General features: G+C 43.0%; 1 protein-coding gene across 2 annotated transcripts in view; it reads left to right on the forward strand.

Moving 5' to 3' along the window:
- Positions 1 to 6,086: 6,086 nt before the first annotated feature.
- CLINT1 (clathrin interactor 1) overlaps positions 6,087 to 16,907 on the forward strand; it is a 107,901-nt gene continuing 97,080 nt past the window's right edge. For both annotated transcript variants that reach the window (XM_077326395.1, XM_077326396.1), the window contains exon 1: positions 6,087 to 6,324. In XM_077326395.1, the coding sequence (XP_077182510.1) occupies positions 6,284 to 6,324 (41 nt within the window). In that variant the 5' untranslated portion in view covers positions 6,087 to 6,283. The remainder of the gene's footprint in view (positions 6,325 to 16,907) is intronic.

The following is a 16,907-nucleotide window of genomic DNA, read 5'->3' on the forward strand; positions in this document are numbered from 1 at the left end:
TAGAACCCTGTCTGAGCTATCACAGTTCTTCAGGGCCTGGAAAATAGAGCTCTTCTGCCAGGCATTTGGTCAAGGCCAGTAATAACATCTATTGGGTCCTCACCCCCTCCTATCCAGTCAAGCACACTCTACGGGATTGCAGATGAAATGTCTCCTGAACATGTTATGCCATGTTATGACTGTTGATATTAAGATTGTTGATATAGTTACCAGAACATAATATGTTAAGATTGTTGACACAGTTGCCAAACGTCTGTACACTGTTACCCATCTAACGTTTCCTGTAAACTGCCCTGAGCTGCAAGGGAAGATGGTATTTAAATGCAAATAAACCAATAAATAATAAATGCTTCATAGGATGCAACTTCTTGTTTCAGTTCTGTAACTGGGAAAGAACAAAGTCAGATTGAAATGGTTATATAATTAGTGACAACCAGAATTGTAGGAAACGAAGAGCCAAGCTACACAAACATGCCAATGTATGCTGGATCAAAGGTGTGGGACTAGACTTTCAGACCAGTGTAATTTGGAGTGAAATCACCTTACTATTTTTTTCAGCACTGTGAGGGGAAAGAAGACCTGTGAGGGGAAAGAAGAACCTTCCAGGTTTTGTTTTAATCAATAGAAAGGGAGGGATTAACCTCGTTTGTCTGGCTCAACCTACCCTAGGAAGGACATATCTGATTCGAAGTCTAGTCACACCCTCATGACCCAGCACATGTCAAGGTGCACTTGGTCCTGGTCACCCACTGTTCTAGTAACTGTTTTCCAGAAGAGAGAATTTGCTACCAGTTATTAATTGGTACCAGTTAAATATTGGATAAGAGAAGAATCCTTTCATTTGAACTCTGATGCTGGAGAAGGCTTTTGCGGTTCCATGAACAGGAAAAGTCACAAACAAGGAAATACTACAATGCATAAAGTCTAAAATTGGCAAAAATCACAAAACTCCAGCTCACTTACTTTGGCCATATCATGCGTTCCAACTCAGTGGAGAAAGCAATTATGCTAGGAATGGTCAGTGGAAAAAGGAAACCAGGCTGACAAAGAACACGGTGGTTAGACATGATCAAAATGGACACTGGCCAGAACATTGCACAACTGAGGGAGGTGGTGTGGGATCAGTGATCATGGTGACAGCTTTATTGGTACAATAGTTTCACAGGGCTTGTAAGATGGCACCCTTCTACCAGGTCCATGATTGAGGTCAAAGTAATTTGTTTGTTTATTTGTTTAATATACCACCCTCTCTTGCGGGTCAGGGCAGTATACAACAATCAATCCACATCAAACATGAATAGTAATAAAAGCCTTAAAACAATAAATACAGCACAATATTAAAATTTCATCATCTCAGTATTGCTATACAGATATAGCCTATCAGTAGAGATTCAGCTGGGGGGGGGGGGGGCTGTTGTTCAAGGAGGCCCATTTGATGTTATTAAAATCCCTGGCCCCTACCAAATATTTGGCAGAAGAGCTCCATCTTGCAGGCCCTGCAGAACTGAGGCCTCCATCTGCCCCTCTCAGGTTTTCTTCCCTTCCTCCTTCCATGCCACTGATAGACATACCTGCTATAGTCTAATTATGGCTGAGGGGAGGGAGGGAGTTAGATAAATTAGTCATAAGTTAGAGAGTTGATGCTTCATTTAAATTTTTTAATCCTAATAATTTAAGCTGTTCATGTATTTTTAACTATGTTGTGAACCACCTCAAGCATATTTTGGGAAAGAAGTGGTATAAAAGTATATCTAATCTAATAATGATAACAAAAATTATGATGGTGTGATGCAGACACAGTTAAGTAGCATTGGGGCCTGGGGATTCCCTCAAATTACAGCTCATTGCAAGAGAACATAGATCAGTTCCTCTTGGAGAACATGGATTCCTTGGAGGGTGAACTCTATGGCTGAGGCCCCTGTCTCCCCAGGCTACATAACCATGTAGCTCATGTTATGGACTCATTTTCTGGGACTCCCCTGCAGTGCCTCCCCTGCTCCTGGCCATTTACTTCCTAGTGCAGAGAGGAGGAAGATAAAAGAAGCCCTCGGGGTTACAGTCTTCTCCAAAATTATTTCCACAATGGCTGATAAATGACAATACAAAAAGACAGCCTGCCGTCCTTTCCTATTTTCAGCTTTTGATTCAATGTGGTAGCTGGGGGAGCAGAGATTCTCGGCCTCCTTGTTGCTGTGCTTGGGAGATTTCAGTTTCTCCTATACATACCCGTTGCCTCCCCAACTCCTGACATCTTGGAGATACAATAGCGTGCACCCACACACACACATTTATGATTTATGCTGTCCTGGGGAGTAATAACAAGAACCTCAAGTTGGCCACCAGCATGACAGATGCTAGAAGCAAGCAGTCTGGAGGTTTCCTCATGAGCAAGTTTCTGCCTTTATGTGCTGCTGTCTCGTCTCGCTTCCCTCAGTGTTCTGCTCTATATTCCAGCAGTAAATAATGCTTATATTAGATCTAGGGAGAAGGGAATGATGAAAAATGATATGCTCAAGGGCTGGGGGCTGGGGGGCAGGACAAATATTTAGACAAACACTGTTTGTATTGAAGGATTTCCTTAAAAGGTGTTTTTGCTTCCCTCAGAAGCCACAAAATAATGGGTTTAGCTTAATTCATAGCAAATTTGATGGCAAATTTCAAGGGTAGTCATTTTTTTCTGCATCTGAAAGTGTGCAGGCATACAAAAGCTTCTACCTTGAATAAAATCTTGTTGATCTTAAAGGAGCTACTGGACTCAATGTTTCTTTGAGCTCACTTGTTCTGCTACATGACCCTGTGTTGAAGGATGTGGTGTGATCCTAAGCATGCTTGCCTATGCTTTCAGTGGTGCCTACTGCCATGTTAGTGTGAATAGGGTTGTTGGTCTTAAAGGCATAAGTAGACTGACCTTACAAAAAAGAAATTACTGCAGACAAAGCTGGATGGTGGACTTTTGTTCATAAAGTGAAAAGTCAGAAATAACAAGACAGAACCTAACAACTACCAAGGGTCCCACTGTGACTGTGGTGCAACAGGCCCCACAAATACTTGAACCGGGCCTGCCTCCACCCTCAAATATCCAGGAGTTTCCCAACCTGGATCTGGCAACCCCACCCTCCCATTCCTTACCAGTGGGTGACCTTCCACAGGAGGTCATAGCCTTCCCTCAAATACTGGAAGCGAACTTCTATAAGTAACTCCTATAAGTATATAGATTAAAAACAAATGGTAATTAAACCTGTATTGCTATATGGAAGCATTTGGTTCTAGGGATAAATGCCAACCCTAATCTTATCTAAGAGACGACTCTACACATGGACATCACCAGATGGTCAATACAGAAATCAGATTGACTATGTGCTCTGCAGCCAAAGATGGGGAACTTCTATACAGTCAGTAAAAACAAGACCAGGAGCTGATTGTGGTTCAGATCATCATCTTCTTGTTGCAAAATTTAGGCTTAAATTGAAGAAAGTAAGGAAAAGCACTAGGCCACCCAGGTATGAACTAAATCATATCCCCGACGAATATACAGTAGGGGTGACAAATAGATTTAAGGATTTAGATCTGATAGACAGAGTGCCTGAAGAACTATGGACGGAGGTTCGCAACATTGTACAAGAGGTAGCAACTAAAACCATCCCAAAGAAAAAGAAAGGCAAGAAAGCAAAATGGCTGTCTGACGAAGCTTTACAAATAGCTTCCCCAGAGAAGGGAAGTGAAAGGCAAGGGAGAAAGAGAAAGATACACCCAGCTGAATCCAGAATTCCAGAGAAAAGCTAGAAGAGATAAGAATGCCTTCTTAAATGAACAGTGCAAACAAATAGAAGAAAACAATAGAATGGGGAGGACCAGAGATCTTTTCAAGAAAATTGGAGATATGAACAGAACGTTTCATGCAAAGTTGGGTATGATAAGGGACCAAAATGGTAGGGACCTCACAGAAGCAGAAGAGATTAAGAAAAGGTGGCAAAATTATACAGAAGAACTATACAAGAGCGAGCTTAACATCCCTGATAACCACAAAAGCGTAGTTACTGACCTGGAGCCAGACATCCTAGAATGTGAAGTCAAATGGGCCTTAGGAAGTCTGAGCAACAATAAAGCTAGTGGTGGTGACAGCATTCCAGTTGAATTATTCAAAATCTTAAAAGACAATGCAGTAAAAGTGCTACACTCAATATGCCAGCAAATTTGGAAACCTCAACAATGCCACAGGATTGGAAAAGGTCAGTTTACATTCCAATCCCAAAGAAGGGCAATGCCAAAGAATGTTCAAATTACCGCACCATTGCACTCATTTCTCATGCTAACAAAGTTATGCTCAAGATCCTACAATCTAGGATCCAGCAATATGTGGACCGAGAACTTCCAGAAGTACAGGCAGGATTTCGAAGAGGCAGAGGAACTAGAGATCAAATTGCCAATACGCTGGATCATGGAGAAAGCTAGGGAGTTCCAGAAGAACATCTACTTCTGCTCCATTGACTATGCTAAAGTCTTTGATTGTGTGGAGCACAACAAATTGTGGCAAGTTCTTAAAGAGATGGGAATACCAGAGCATCTTATTTGTCTCTTGAGAAACATATGCAGGTCAAGAAGCAACAGTGAGAACTGAACATGGAATCACTGATTGGTTCAAAATTGAGAAAGGCGTTCGGCAAGGCTGTATACTGTCGCCTTGCCTATTTAACTTGTATGCAGAGCACATCATGAGAAAGGCGGGATTAGAGCGGTCACAAATTGGGATAAAGATTGCAGGGAGAAATATCAACAACCTCAGATATGCAGATGATACCACTCTAATGGCAGAAAGTGAAGAGGAACTAAAGAGCCTGTTGATGCGGGTGAAGGAGGAGAGTGCAAAAGTTGGCTTGAAACTCAACATCAAGAAAACAAAGATCATGGCATCCGGCCCTCTCAATTCCTGGCAAATAGATGGGGAAGAAATTGAGATAGTGATAAAAATAGATTTTATTTTCCTGGGCTCCAAGATCACTGCAGATGGGGACTGCAGCAAAGAAATTAAAAGACGCTTGCTCCTGGGGAGGAAAGCTATGGCAAATCTAGACAACATCCTAAAAAGCAGAGACATCACCCTGCCAACAAAAGTGCATTTAGTCAAGGCTATGGTATTCCCAGTTGCAATGTATGGCTGTGAAAGTTGGACCATAAGGAAGGCCGAGTGTCAAAGAATTGAGGCTTTTGAACTCTGGCGCTGGAGAAGACTCTTGCGAGTCCCATGGACTGCAAGGCAAACAAACCGGTCAGTCCTAGAGGAGATCAGCCCTGACTGCTCCTTAGAAGGCCAGATCCTGAAGACGAAACTCAAATACTTTGGCCACCTCATGAGAAGGAAGGACTCCCTGGAGAAGAGCCTAATGCGTTAGAGGGCAAAAGAAGAAGGGGACGATAGAGAATGAGGTGGCTGGATCCCTGAGTTTTTGAAGCAGTTGGTGTGAGCTTAAATTGACTCCGGGGAATGGTAGAGGACAGGAAGGCCTGGAGGATCATTGTCCATGGGGTCGTGATGGGTCGGACACGACTTCGCACCTAACAACAACAATCTTATCTATAATTCCTATTTTTGTACTTTTATGCTGAAATTATGATAGGACGCTTATTTTTAGAATTCAGATGCCGTTTTTCGTGTTTATGGGATGGGCAAACAAACTTCATACAAACTTTAACCTAAAAAAAAAACTTTTAGAAACGAAAATATATTTCTGGAACGATCACCCTTCTTTCTTCCCACACAGCAGTCACTAAAGGCAACCGCAGCAAACCAAGCTTTGAAATGGTTCTTGAAAAGTCTGCCGTTTCGCCGCAACCCAGTCAGCGCCTGCATGCCTGTAGTAAAAAATAATTCAGATCAGTCAAAGTCGAGCTTCCTTTAAAAAGCAACCCCCCCAAAACTTCAAGTCATAGCAACTCATGCAGTAGAGGGGAGGCCGAAGGCGGCCCTTAACCGTATGCTTCGCCGTCCCGCAAAAACCTTAAAGAAAACTACATCTCCCAAGATACCCAGGGATCGAACGCCGCGGACAAGGCCAGTTCCAGAAGAGTTGCGGAGAGACTTCTTGTCCCAGCAGGCCTTGCGGCCACGCGCTACCAGTTTCCGGAGGCGGAATCGCGTTTCTTTCTGTGCCGTTGGGGAAGCTGAGGAGGTGGCGAGGCTCGACGGGGCCTGGCGTGGTGGTGCCGCGGCTGAAGAGCGCTTCGCTGAGTTCCTGGAGGGGGAGACCGGGAATCCCTCGGTGCCTCCGCCGCCACCACGGCTGCCATGCTCAATATGTGGAAAGTCCGTGAGCTGGTGGACAAGGCGTGAGTATTGGGGGGAGGGGACGTCTGTGGAAATCTGGGTGCCTTCTCTCCTCCTCCTCCTCGCCTCTCTCACTGAACTCTTACCACAGTACTCCCCCTCCCTACCCTGCCCTGCGCCTAAGCGTTTCCCGACGTCCTACCCCTCAAATACTCGCCCCCCTCCATTACCCTCCACCGCCCCGCTGTAACTACTGACTTAATAGTCACTTGTTGTCATCCCTTCCTTTCCTACATTCGGTCCCCTTAGCAAGAAACCCCGTCCTTTCTTCCCCTATAAGGTTAGTAGCCTTTTCTCGTACTAGCTCGTACAGCCTGCTAGTCCCTCTTCCCGCATTATAGATTGCGATCCTGCTTGACGTGTCTTAGGTTTCACCCTACTGTAACTGAAACGTATGCCATTCTCCTGCCATGGTGATTCATTTTTGTGAGACTTTGGCCTTTGGCTTAACTCTCTCTTCCTCCTCTCCCCTCATTTCAATTACATAGTGACTGCTCCTTGATACTAAAGACGATTGAATTCCGTGTAATGTGTGTGTGTGTGTGCACAACCATCTCGTTCTTGTTAGGTGCCTCCTGTTGATCTGTAACTTTCCCTTAACTCTTACTCTTCTCTGTCTAGTTTAATTTTGCTGTTCTCCTGCCCAAGTATGTAAACGCAGCCTTTGGTGGTAGATCATTGCTTGACTGTGCTTGCTGCTGGGTTGACACAACCTCAGGGCTCCTCTCCACAAGTCTGCCTTCCTGCAGTAAGTGATCATGATAGAAAATCCTAGGATACATTGCCGTGCACCTACAGCAAAACTGCCCTATCATTATAGGGCTAAGCCTTTGTTGGAGTACATAAGAGAAACTTTGTGCAGGAAGTAAAACAACTTAATACCTTGGGAGAGGAACCTGTATGTCATAACTCTGGTTCTGAGCCAATAGTGTCCCTGTAGATAAGCTTTTCTATTACTTAACAACTCAGGCAGAAAAAAATATGTGGGATGGGCATACATTATCTCGCACCGCCCAGCCTTCTGGAGAAGAATAAGTCTTCTTTACCTGAAACCACAGTTCATTTGAATTGTCAGACTTGTTTTTTTACAGCAGGATGTTTTCCTGTGATTCTCAGGAACATTCATTTTCAGGGGTGTGAGTTTGCTATCCGTTCTAGAAATGGGAAAAACCTGAAGCATTGTCTCCCTACCACCAACCCCTTGTATTATCAAAGTCATTCTTCTCTGTGGTTTACTGTAAAGTAAGAAGTACAGCTGATTTTTTTTGCTGTTGTTGAGCAAGGCTATATACCTTTTGCATATAATTACTCACTACTGATGTAGTGATGTAAGTTAAGTACCATCTTTGGGCTATAATGCCGTCTGGTAACATTAATAGTATCATAGATTTGGAAGGGATCTCGAGGGTCATCTAGTCGAACCCCCTGCACAATGCACTTGACTAAAAGCCACCGAAGGAGCAAGACTTAGAAGCTATCCTGTATTTTGATGCATTGGTATCCCGATGTTTTAAGAATTGAAACTTTCTAAGATTACATGATGATTTTATACAATTGTTGTGCCAGAGCAAGAAATACAGTAAAACCTGGTTTTGTAGTCTTGAGCAGTAAATTTTGTCCATTGTCAGACCTTCTCATTGAGACAGAAGGTAAAAGTTGGTGCAAAACCAAGTATTGCTAAGTATTAATGAACACTGGGTAGTACAAGCATGTCAAGGGTCACAGCTTCCCTTTTGGAAAATTTCTCTTAACTAGAAGACTAGAACATTAGACCATAAGGAAGGCCGAGCGTCAAAGAATTGAGGCTTTTGAACTCTGGTGCTGGAGAAGACTCTTGCGAGTCCCTTGGACTGCAAGGCAAACAAACTGGTCAGTCCTAGAAGAGATCAGCCCTGACTGCTCCTTAGAAGGCCAGATCCTGAAGATGAAACTCAAATACATTGGCCACCTCATGAGAAGGAAGGACTCCCTGGAGAAGAGCCTAATTCTGGGAGCGATCGAGGACAAAAGAAGAAGGGGACGACAGAGAATGAGGTGGCTGGATGGAGTCACTGAAGCAGTAGGTGCAAACTTAAATGGACTCCGGGGAATGGTAGAGGACAGGAAGGCCTGGAGGATCATTGTCCATGGGGTCGTGATAGGTCGAACACAACTTCGCACCTAACAACAACAACATTTCTAATTGGGAAAAATATTTTACAATGGTAAGTCTTGCTTGAATACAACCAATAATGTGTTCCGTTAGTGAGTGGTGTACACAAATTCAGAAATATTTTATAAATAAAATTTTATAAATAAAATTTTATAAATAAAATATTTCATAAAGGTGCTGTTTGTTTGTCATTGACACTAAGCCTCCAACAACAAACCACGTGCCACAAACAGTGCAAGACTGTTGTCAGATGAGATGACATTGAGATCTGTGTTGCATGTCAGAAGAATGAATTACAGTGGTTATACAGATTGTAAGAACTTGAATGGCACTGGTATATACAGAAGACCCTAAAGCAAGGAATAATATACAGATTATATACTCTGAGTATATACAGAGTATACTGTGAAATAACTCAGTAGAAAGTGTAGGGACACAACAATGCATTCATATACATAAGTCTTGGCTTGAAAAAGCTTGCTTAATTGTACACCTACATGAACGCTAAACCTCTGCATAGTACTTATATACTATTGGCTCCTATAAATTACTAGATTGTTATATACATTTAAGGAAGTTATGAGGTTGAAAATATATTGATAAAAGTTATTTCCCTGGTTTTATCAAGCTCAATTTTAAAATTGAGCCAGATAAAACCAGAGAAACAATTTTTAAGTGTGTGTGTTCTTTACAAAGTGAGATTTTAATGTCTAACTTGTTTTGAAATCATTCTACATGTGGTTATTTAAAACTCTTTGTGTGTAATAATTCCCAGCAAATACAACTGTATTTTGCAACTTAGTTTTGCTTTGTAATTATTCTGTGCTTGGCCAGCATCCTGTTATATTCAACACAATATGTACTTCTTATCCCAACTAACTTTCAGGCCCTGGAAATTAAAGTGCTTCCCAGTAGCAGCTGCCACTAAAAGCATTGATCAGATTATCCTAAATTGGCTTTTTCTAGATGTGGTTGAAGAAATGGATGCATCTTTTGGTATTTTTAATACTTGCTACTTTATTTTGCCCTGGCCTGAATGACTTGGTCTAGTCTGATTTCAATAGATCTCAGAACCTATGTACAGTTGGCTTTGGTTAGTATTTGGATGGAAGACCACCAAGGAAGTCTAGGGTTACTACACAAAGGTAGGCAATGGCAAGCCTCTTCTTTTAGTGATTTGCTTTGAAAACCCTAGGGTGTTGCCAGAGGTTGGCTCTGACTTGATGGCACTTTCCACTACCACTTTATTTTACCCTGGCAGGTGTATAAAATATTATTTCTATTATATGCTTTATATTGGAAAATAATATTTTACCAATTTTTAATATGACAATTTAATCTGTAATTTTGGTACAAACTGTATAGAGTAAAAAAGGCTAATGTTCCTTGGGTGCAGCCCAGTTGCTATTAACATGGCAATGAGTTTCATTAAACTTAGAATCAAACTGGCGATTGTAATAAAGTTTGAATTGAACTGAATCAAGCTGTATAATTTCATAGTAAACAGAATTATTTTTAAAACAACCCCTGCATTGCATGTCATTCCTTTCAAAGGGTGGCATAAAGTGCCCTATATACTTGCGTATAAGCCTTGTTTTTCAGCACCTTTTTTCACACTGAAGCCCTTCTCAGCTTATACGTGGGTATATACAGTATAATTGAAATAAAAGCCTGCTCCAGCCAGCCAATCATTGCTCTGGCAGATTGTAAGACATCAACGGTTTGACTGAGGGACTCTGATCTTTTTCCCCTTTTGCCTTCACTTCTTCCTCTTCTTAATCACTTCTTCCAATCACTTAATCACTTTTGGTTTCTGTGGGTTTCTGTTCTGATCTGGTTTGCTTGGCTGGGGGGCACTGTTTGGTTCTCCTGCCAGAGCTGTTCTCACAGATCAGTGTTCTTTCAGGATGTCTGGCATCAAGAGAGGAAGGAAAGGCAATTGTAAGCCGCTTTGAGACTCTTTTGGTTAGTGAAAAGTGGGGTACAAAAACCAGCAGCTATTCATCCTCTTGACTTTTCTGCATTTGTTGGGGGAGGAGGCTGGATGGGAGAGCCTGTGATGATGGAGCATTTCTCACCCTTGGCTTATATGCAAGTCAATGTTTGCCCAGATTTTGTTGTAAACTTGAGTGCAACGGCTTATATGTGGGTTGGCTTATATGCAAGTATATACGGCTGCAGTCCATCAATTTATATAGCTCTGTTGCTATACAGAGAAAAGAATTTTACATCTTTCACTTTATCCCTCCTGTTTCTAATGAAGGGGATTTCATAGAGTGGAGTTTAGAAATAATTCATGTCAAAATGCCAAATTTAGACTGAGGTACTGTCTATTTTGTGAAGTGCAACTGCAGCAATGCGATTGGAATGTGTCTTTTAGTGCTAAATTACCATCTTGAAAGTTAATTTTAAACTTTCAGCATTAGAACAAATATAACCTTTGATTTCAGTAAGCTGTTTTTTAAATAGGTACAGTTTCAAAGCTATAAGGTAAAGGTATCCCCTGTGCAAGCACCAGGTCATGTCTGACCCTTGGGGTGAGGCCCTCTAGCGTTTTCATGGCAGACTCAATACAGGATGGTTTGCCAGTGCCTTCCCCAGTCATTACCGTTTACCCCACCCAGCAAGCTGGGTACTCATTTTACTGACCACGGAAGGATGGAAGGCTGAGTCAACCTTGAGCCGGCTGCTGGGATTGAACTCCCAGCCTCATGGGCTGAGCTTCCAGAAAACATTTCTGCTGCCTTACTACTCTGTGCCACAAGAGGCTGTTGATCATGGAAGTAGTTGTCCTGAATTCCAGAAATGTTTGTGTTTTATTTTAACGCATGTTTCTCTGAAATTTAGATCATCTGGCAATAATGAAATTTGACTGGAAAAGTATTAACCTTACTGGGACCAAATACATTTTCCGTGTTGTTCTCACCAGCGAACCACCAGTATAGTGCTCTAGCAAATGCACACACTGATGTCTGATATGAAGTGCAGCTGTGAAAAACATTTTCCTGCAAACTTAATGTCTACCTCTGGTTATTTTTTTCATTTTTCCTTACTGAGCAGGGGTTGAGCAGGGGGTTGGACTAGATGGCCTGTATGGCCCCTTCCAACTCTATGATTCTATGATTGTGTGACACCCTATGAGGTAGATGAGGCTGAGAGAGCTCTGAGAGAAACTGCTCTGTGACAATGACAGGACCGTGACTAGCCCAAGGTCACCCAGCTGGCTGCATGTGAAGGAGTAAGGAAACAAACCTGGCTCTCCAGTTTAGAAGCAGCTGCTCTTAATTACTACTGACCCTTTAGTAATAGCTGATTCTGCTGCTTTAAAAAAAAGTTTTGTCCCCCTCATCTCTTTCTGTGTCAGTATGTTGTAGTGGTTAGTGAGACTCTGGGAAAACCTAGTTCTGATCTTGACACTGCTGAGGAGCCTTGCTAGGTGATGTTGGGTTGGTCACTTGTTCTTAGCCCATCTTACCTCATGTGCTGTTGTGGAGATACAATGGAGAAACTGATAATAATGTCATAAGCCACTTTGGATCCCCATTAAGAAAAGTGAGTATAAATATCTAAAATATCTTTAATGTACATAGGTGACCAAAATACAAAAGTGTTCCTGATGTCACACCCAGCCATTGGTCAAAATGTCCCGACAACTGGTAACCCAACAGATATCAGGGTAGAACTTCCTTTTCTCTGATATTTCTCTTCCACACCTCATGTGCAATGAACCCTATGATCCTAATAGCTTATTGCTCATATCTTCCCTTGGTGGGAAGCTTGAATGAGCACCTTACTTTCTGATTGGCCGAAAAAAGCACTTTGGATCCTAAGGAGCCCCTTCAATTGTAAAACAGGAGATCTGATGCCTGCTGCGGGAAAAACAGTCCGTATCTAAGGAAAGGGATATCTAATACCATGTAAATTTTAAGTTGGAAGAACCTGGAACTATTCTGTTTTGTAGTCTATATCAGTGGTCCCCAACCGGGGACTGGTAAACGCTTGACAATTTTACTGAGGCCTGGGGGGGGTGGGGTAGTCTTTTGCTGACAGATGTCGCCGCCTGAGCCCCTGCTCCACTTGCTTTCCTGCCGGTGCCCCTGACTTCCCGCTGCCCACTGGGGGGGGCACTACCAGCAGCAGCTAAGCAGTGCCACGCTGAGAGGGAGCCTCAGCCATGGTGGCTGCCAGAGAGCACCAAAGGTGAGCTGGCGGCAGAGTGGCAGGGCAGCCCCCAAGGCACCAGGTGGGAAGGAAGACAAGGAGCCACCGCAGCCTGGTACCAACTGATCTACAGACTGGTAATGGTCTCTATACTGGGGGTTGAGGACAGCTGGTTTATATTATAAAATTTTATTACACAATTGCTTATCTGAGTTTCTTTTGACATCCCAGAACCCTGATATATTTGAACCAGTTGCAAAGTTTTTATATCTTGCCATAAGAAATCGTGAATGTATTATGTCTAAAGCATGATCTTTGCCTTTATTCTCACTAGCATCTAGTCCAACCCCCTGCTCAACGCAGGATCAGTCCTAAGCATCCTAAAGCATCCAAGAAAAGTGTGTATCCAACTTTTGCTTGAAGACTGCCAGTGAGGGGGAGCTCACCACCTCCTTAGGCAGCCTATTCCACTGCTGAACGACTCTGACCGTGAAAATTGTTTTCCTGATATCACCTATATCGTTGTACTTGAAGTTTAAACCCATTACTGCGTGTCCTCTCCTCTGCAGCCAACAGAAACAGCATCCTGCCCTCCTCCAAGTGACAACCTTTCAAATACTTAAAGAGGGCTATCATGTCCCCTCTCAACCTCCTTTTCTCCAGGCTGAACATTCCCAAGTCCCTCAACCTATCTTCATAGGGCTTGGTCCCTTGGCCCCAGATCATCTTCGTCGCTCTCCTCTGTACCCATTTTTCCATTGTGTTCAGATCTCGTTGAACTCTGTCTCTATTTTCCGGAGTATTTGCCAGTCCTCCCAATTTGGTGTCATCTGCAAACTTGATGAGTAGTCCCTCCACCCCCTCATCTAGATCATTAATCAATATGTTAAAAAGTACCGGGCCGAGCACCGAACCCTGAGGTACCCCGCTACTCACCTCTCTCCAGTCTGATGAAACACCATTGACAATAACTCTTTGAGTGCGGTTCTCTAACCAATTCCCTATCCACTTAACTATCTGAAAATCCAGATTGCAGTACTTCAACTTATCCATCAGAACATCATGGGGAACCTTGTCAAAAGCTTTACTAAAATCCAAGTAAATGACATCAACTGAATTTCCCCGATCCAGCAAACCTGTTACTTGGTCAAAAAAGGAAACCAGGTTGGTCTGGCAGGACCTGTTGGAGACAAATCCATGCTGACTTCCTTGGATCACCAAATTGTCCTCCAAATCTTTGCAGATCGTTCCCTTTAATATCTGCTCCATTATCTTCCCCACAACAGAGGTCAGACTCACTGGTCTGTAGTTTCCCGGGTCATCCTTCCTCCCTTTTTTGAAGATCGGAATAACATTTGCTCTCTTCCAGTCCTCCGGGACATCTCCAGTCCTCAAAGAGGTCCCGAAGATGATGGACAAGGGCTGTGCAAGTTCTCTGGAAAGTTCTTTGAGCACTCTCGGGTGCATTTCATCCGGCCCAGGGGATTTGAACTCATCCAGTGCAGCTAAATGCCTCTCGACAACCTCTCTATCCATGTTAACCTGCCACCCAGACACTATCCTTTGGCTATGGCCATCTCTAGATGTGCCTAAACATTTTGACCTGTGGGGAAAAACAGATGTAAAGTAGGCACTAAGCCTTTCTGCTTTCTCTGCATCTTCCGTTAGAGTTTGTCCATCCGCACCCAACAGTGGGCCTATTGCCTCCTTTACTTTACGTTTGCTCCTCACATAACTGAAAAATCTTTTCTTGTTACAATGGGCTTCCCTGGCCAATCTTAGCTCACTCTCAGCTTTGGATCCTTTTGCACTTTCCCTTCTTATATGGTACTTTTATATGCTATCAAAGGCTTGTTGTTGTTGTAAAAGACGTATCTGGGTACCTTTTGAATAACACTTTGCTTTAACTATGTTTTGTTTGTTTGACTTTGATTTCTGAGGCACTATCTAAGTTACTTCCCTCATGTGCTGCCTGCTTCATGCTCAGTCTACCAAACTGTGGAAGTAGAAAAGGTGAGGTGGAATCCTTACTCACTCATGCAAGAGTATTATTGGCTGACCTACAGTAGCTTTTCCTGGCAAATAGATGGGGAAGAAATGGAGATAGTGACAGATTTTATTTTCCTGGGCTCCAAGATCACTGCAGATGGGGACTGCAGCAAAGAAATTAAAAGACGCTTATCTCCTGGGGAGGAAAGCTATGGCAAATCTAGACAGCATCCTAAAAAGCAGAGACATCACCCTACCAACAAAAGGGCGTCTAGTCAAGGCTATGGTATTCCCAGTTGCAATGTATGGCTGTGAAAGTTGGACCATAAGGAAGGCTGAGTGTCAAAGAATTGAGGCTTTTGAATTCTGGTCCTGGAGAAGACTCTTGTGAGTCCCATGGACTGCAAGGCGAACAAACCGGTCAGTCCTAGAGGAGATCAGCCCTCACTGCTCCTTATAGAAGGCCAGATCCTGAAGATGAAACTCAAATACTTTGGCCACCACATGAGGAGGAAGGACTCCCGGGAGAAGAACCTAATGCTGGGAGTGATCGAGGGAAAAAGAAGGGGACGACAGAGAATGAGGTGGCTGGATGGAGTCACTGAAGCAGTTGGTGCGAGCTTAAATGGACTCCGGGGAATGGTAGAGGACAGCGTCGTGATGGATCGGACATGACTTTGCAACTAACAACAATAGGCACGGACATGAGGGTAATGGCTTCCAAGAAAAAAATGTGATTTCTATGCAGACCTTGAGTATTTTGGACAAATACTGTTTAAATATGCATGCATCTACATGTCTCCTACCTAGACTGTGGCTACATAACTTATATGTTCCACATAATATATTTCTGGTAAGGCCTTGGAGGGGGAGCGTGTCTCATGGCTTAAGTGCTACTCAGCGCTTGACACGCGCTCAGGGTGGCTGTCCCGCCCCTGAGTGCTTCCTTCTCCAACCGGCTTGCCTGTCTGTCCAGCAGCCAGCTAATAGCCTTCCATCCCCCACCGCTGACCACCTCCTCCTCCTCCCATTTCTCTCAGTGTCTGCAGTTCCCTGCTGTGTGAGAGCTGCCCCTGCCAGTGAGTTCCCTAACAGCAGGCTTTCCAGGTCCTGGGGGGCGGGAGAGGCCATCCACAGAGTTCTTCCACCACACCACACCCAATCTAGCGCCCATTATATTCCTGAATGCAATCGGCTTGGCTCCTAGTAACTAAAATAATTATCATTCTCACACAGGTAAATCATTCAATATTGGTGACCGTGCTGGAAGGTTAAATGCTTAAGTTACAGCTATCATTTTATCAGCTATATCAATAATTAAAGGATAGTTGAGTGTGCACCTAGGTGTCTTCTCATTTCTGTTTTGAGTTACAGGCCCTATATTTCTTTACTGGTTTCTCCAGCAGCAGAAGTTGCATGGTCATATGACAGCTTCATATGCCTACTCTCTTAATCTTGATGGGCCAGTTGATGAGTATTGCAGCAATATTAATGACAGGCTGCTCAGCTGGTATCTACTGCTTGTTTATCATAGTTTAAAAGGGTTTGAAGAAAGCTCACCAGTTCTGTGAGTCCAGCAGGTGGTAGAATGAAGATGCAGTTTGCCACGTATTATCAAATAATGCAGACCGTGACAAATTTTCTTTGACTTTAGGACTCACCTCAAAAACTTAGAAGCCAGACTTATTTTTCAGCCTTCAAAATTTTTAAATGTAATGCCCAACTTCACAGTTGTTCATAATTTATTTTTTTAAGTTATAGCAAAATAATTCCATAAATAAATATGGAGTAGCTCTGGTTGTCATCACTACAAAAAGTTAAGTGCTATCACTCACCTAACTAAACTTTCTACTTCTATTGAGACTCACCAAGAGGCATTTAAAATGATGAATGATAAAAATGCTAGTCACTACAATGAAATTTCTAATGATGTTTTTCTGATACTTTAATGTTCAGGTACCCTATATATTCACGTATAAGCCTAGTTTTTCAGCACTTTTTTCACAATGAAAAAGCTCTCGGCTTATACCGCGGGTATATACCATAATTGAAATAAAAGCCTGCTCCAGCCAGCCAGTCGTTGCATTGGCTTTTGCAAATGTGTACTGCAAGCTGAGCTTGCTCTTACAACTTGTAGGACATCAACTATTTGACTGAGGGACTCTGATCTTTTTTTCCCTTTTGCCTTCACTTCTTCCTCTTCTTAATCACTTCTTCCAAACTATTCTTTTGGTTTCTATGGGTGTGGTGGGGAGGGTTTTGGGGTGCTTTGGGATTTACTGT

The sequence above is a fragment of the Paroedura picta genome, chromosome 3, assembly GCF_049243985.1.
Source record: "Paroedura picta isolate Pp20150507F chromosome 3, Ppicta_v3.0, whole genome shotgun sequence".
Lineage (NCBI taxonomy): Eukaryota > Metazoa > Chordata > Lepidosauria > Squamata > Gekkonidae > Paroedura > Paroedura picta.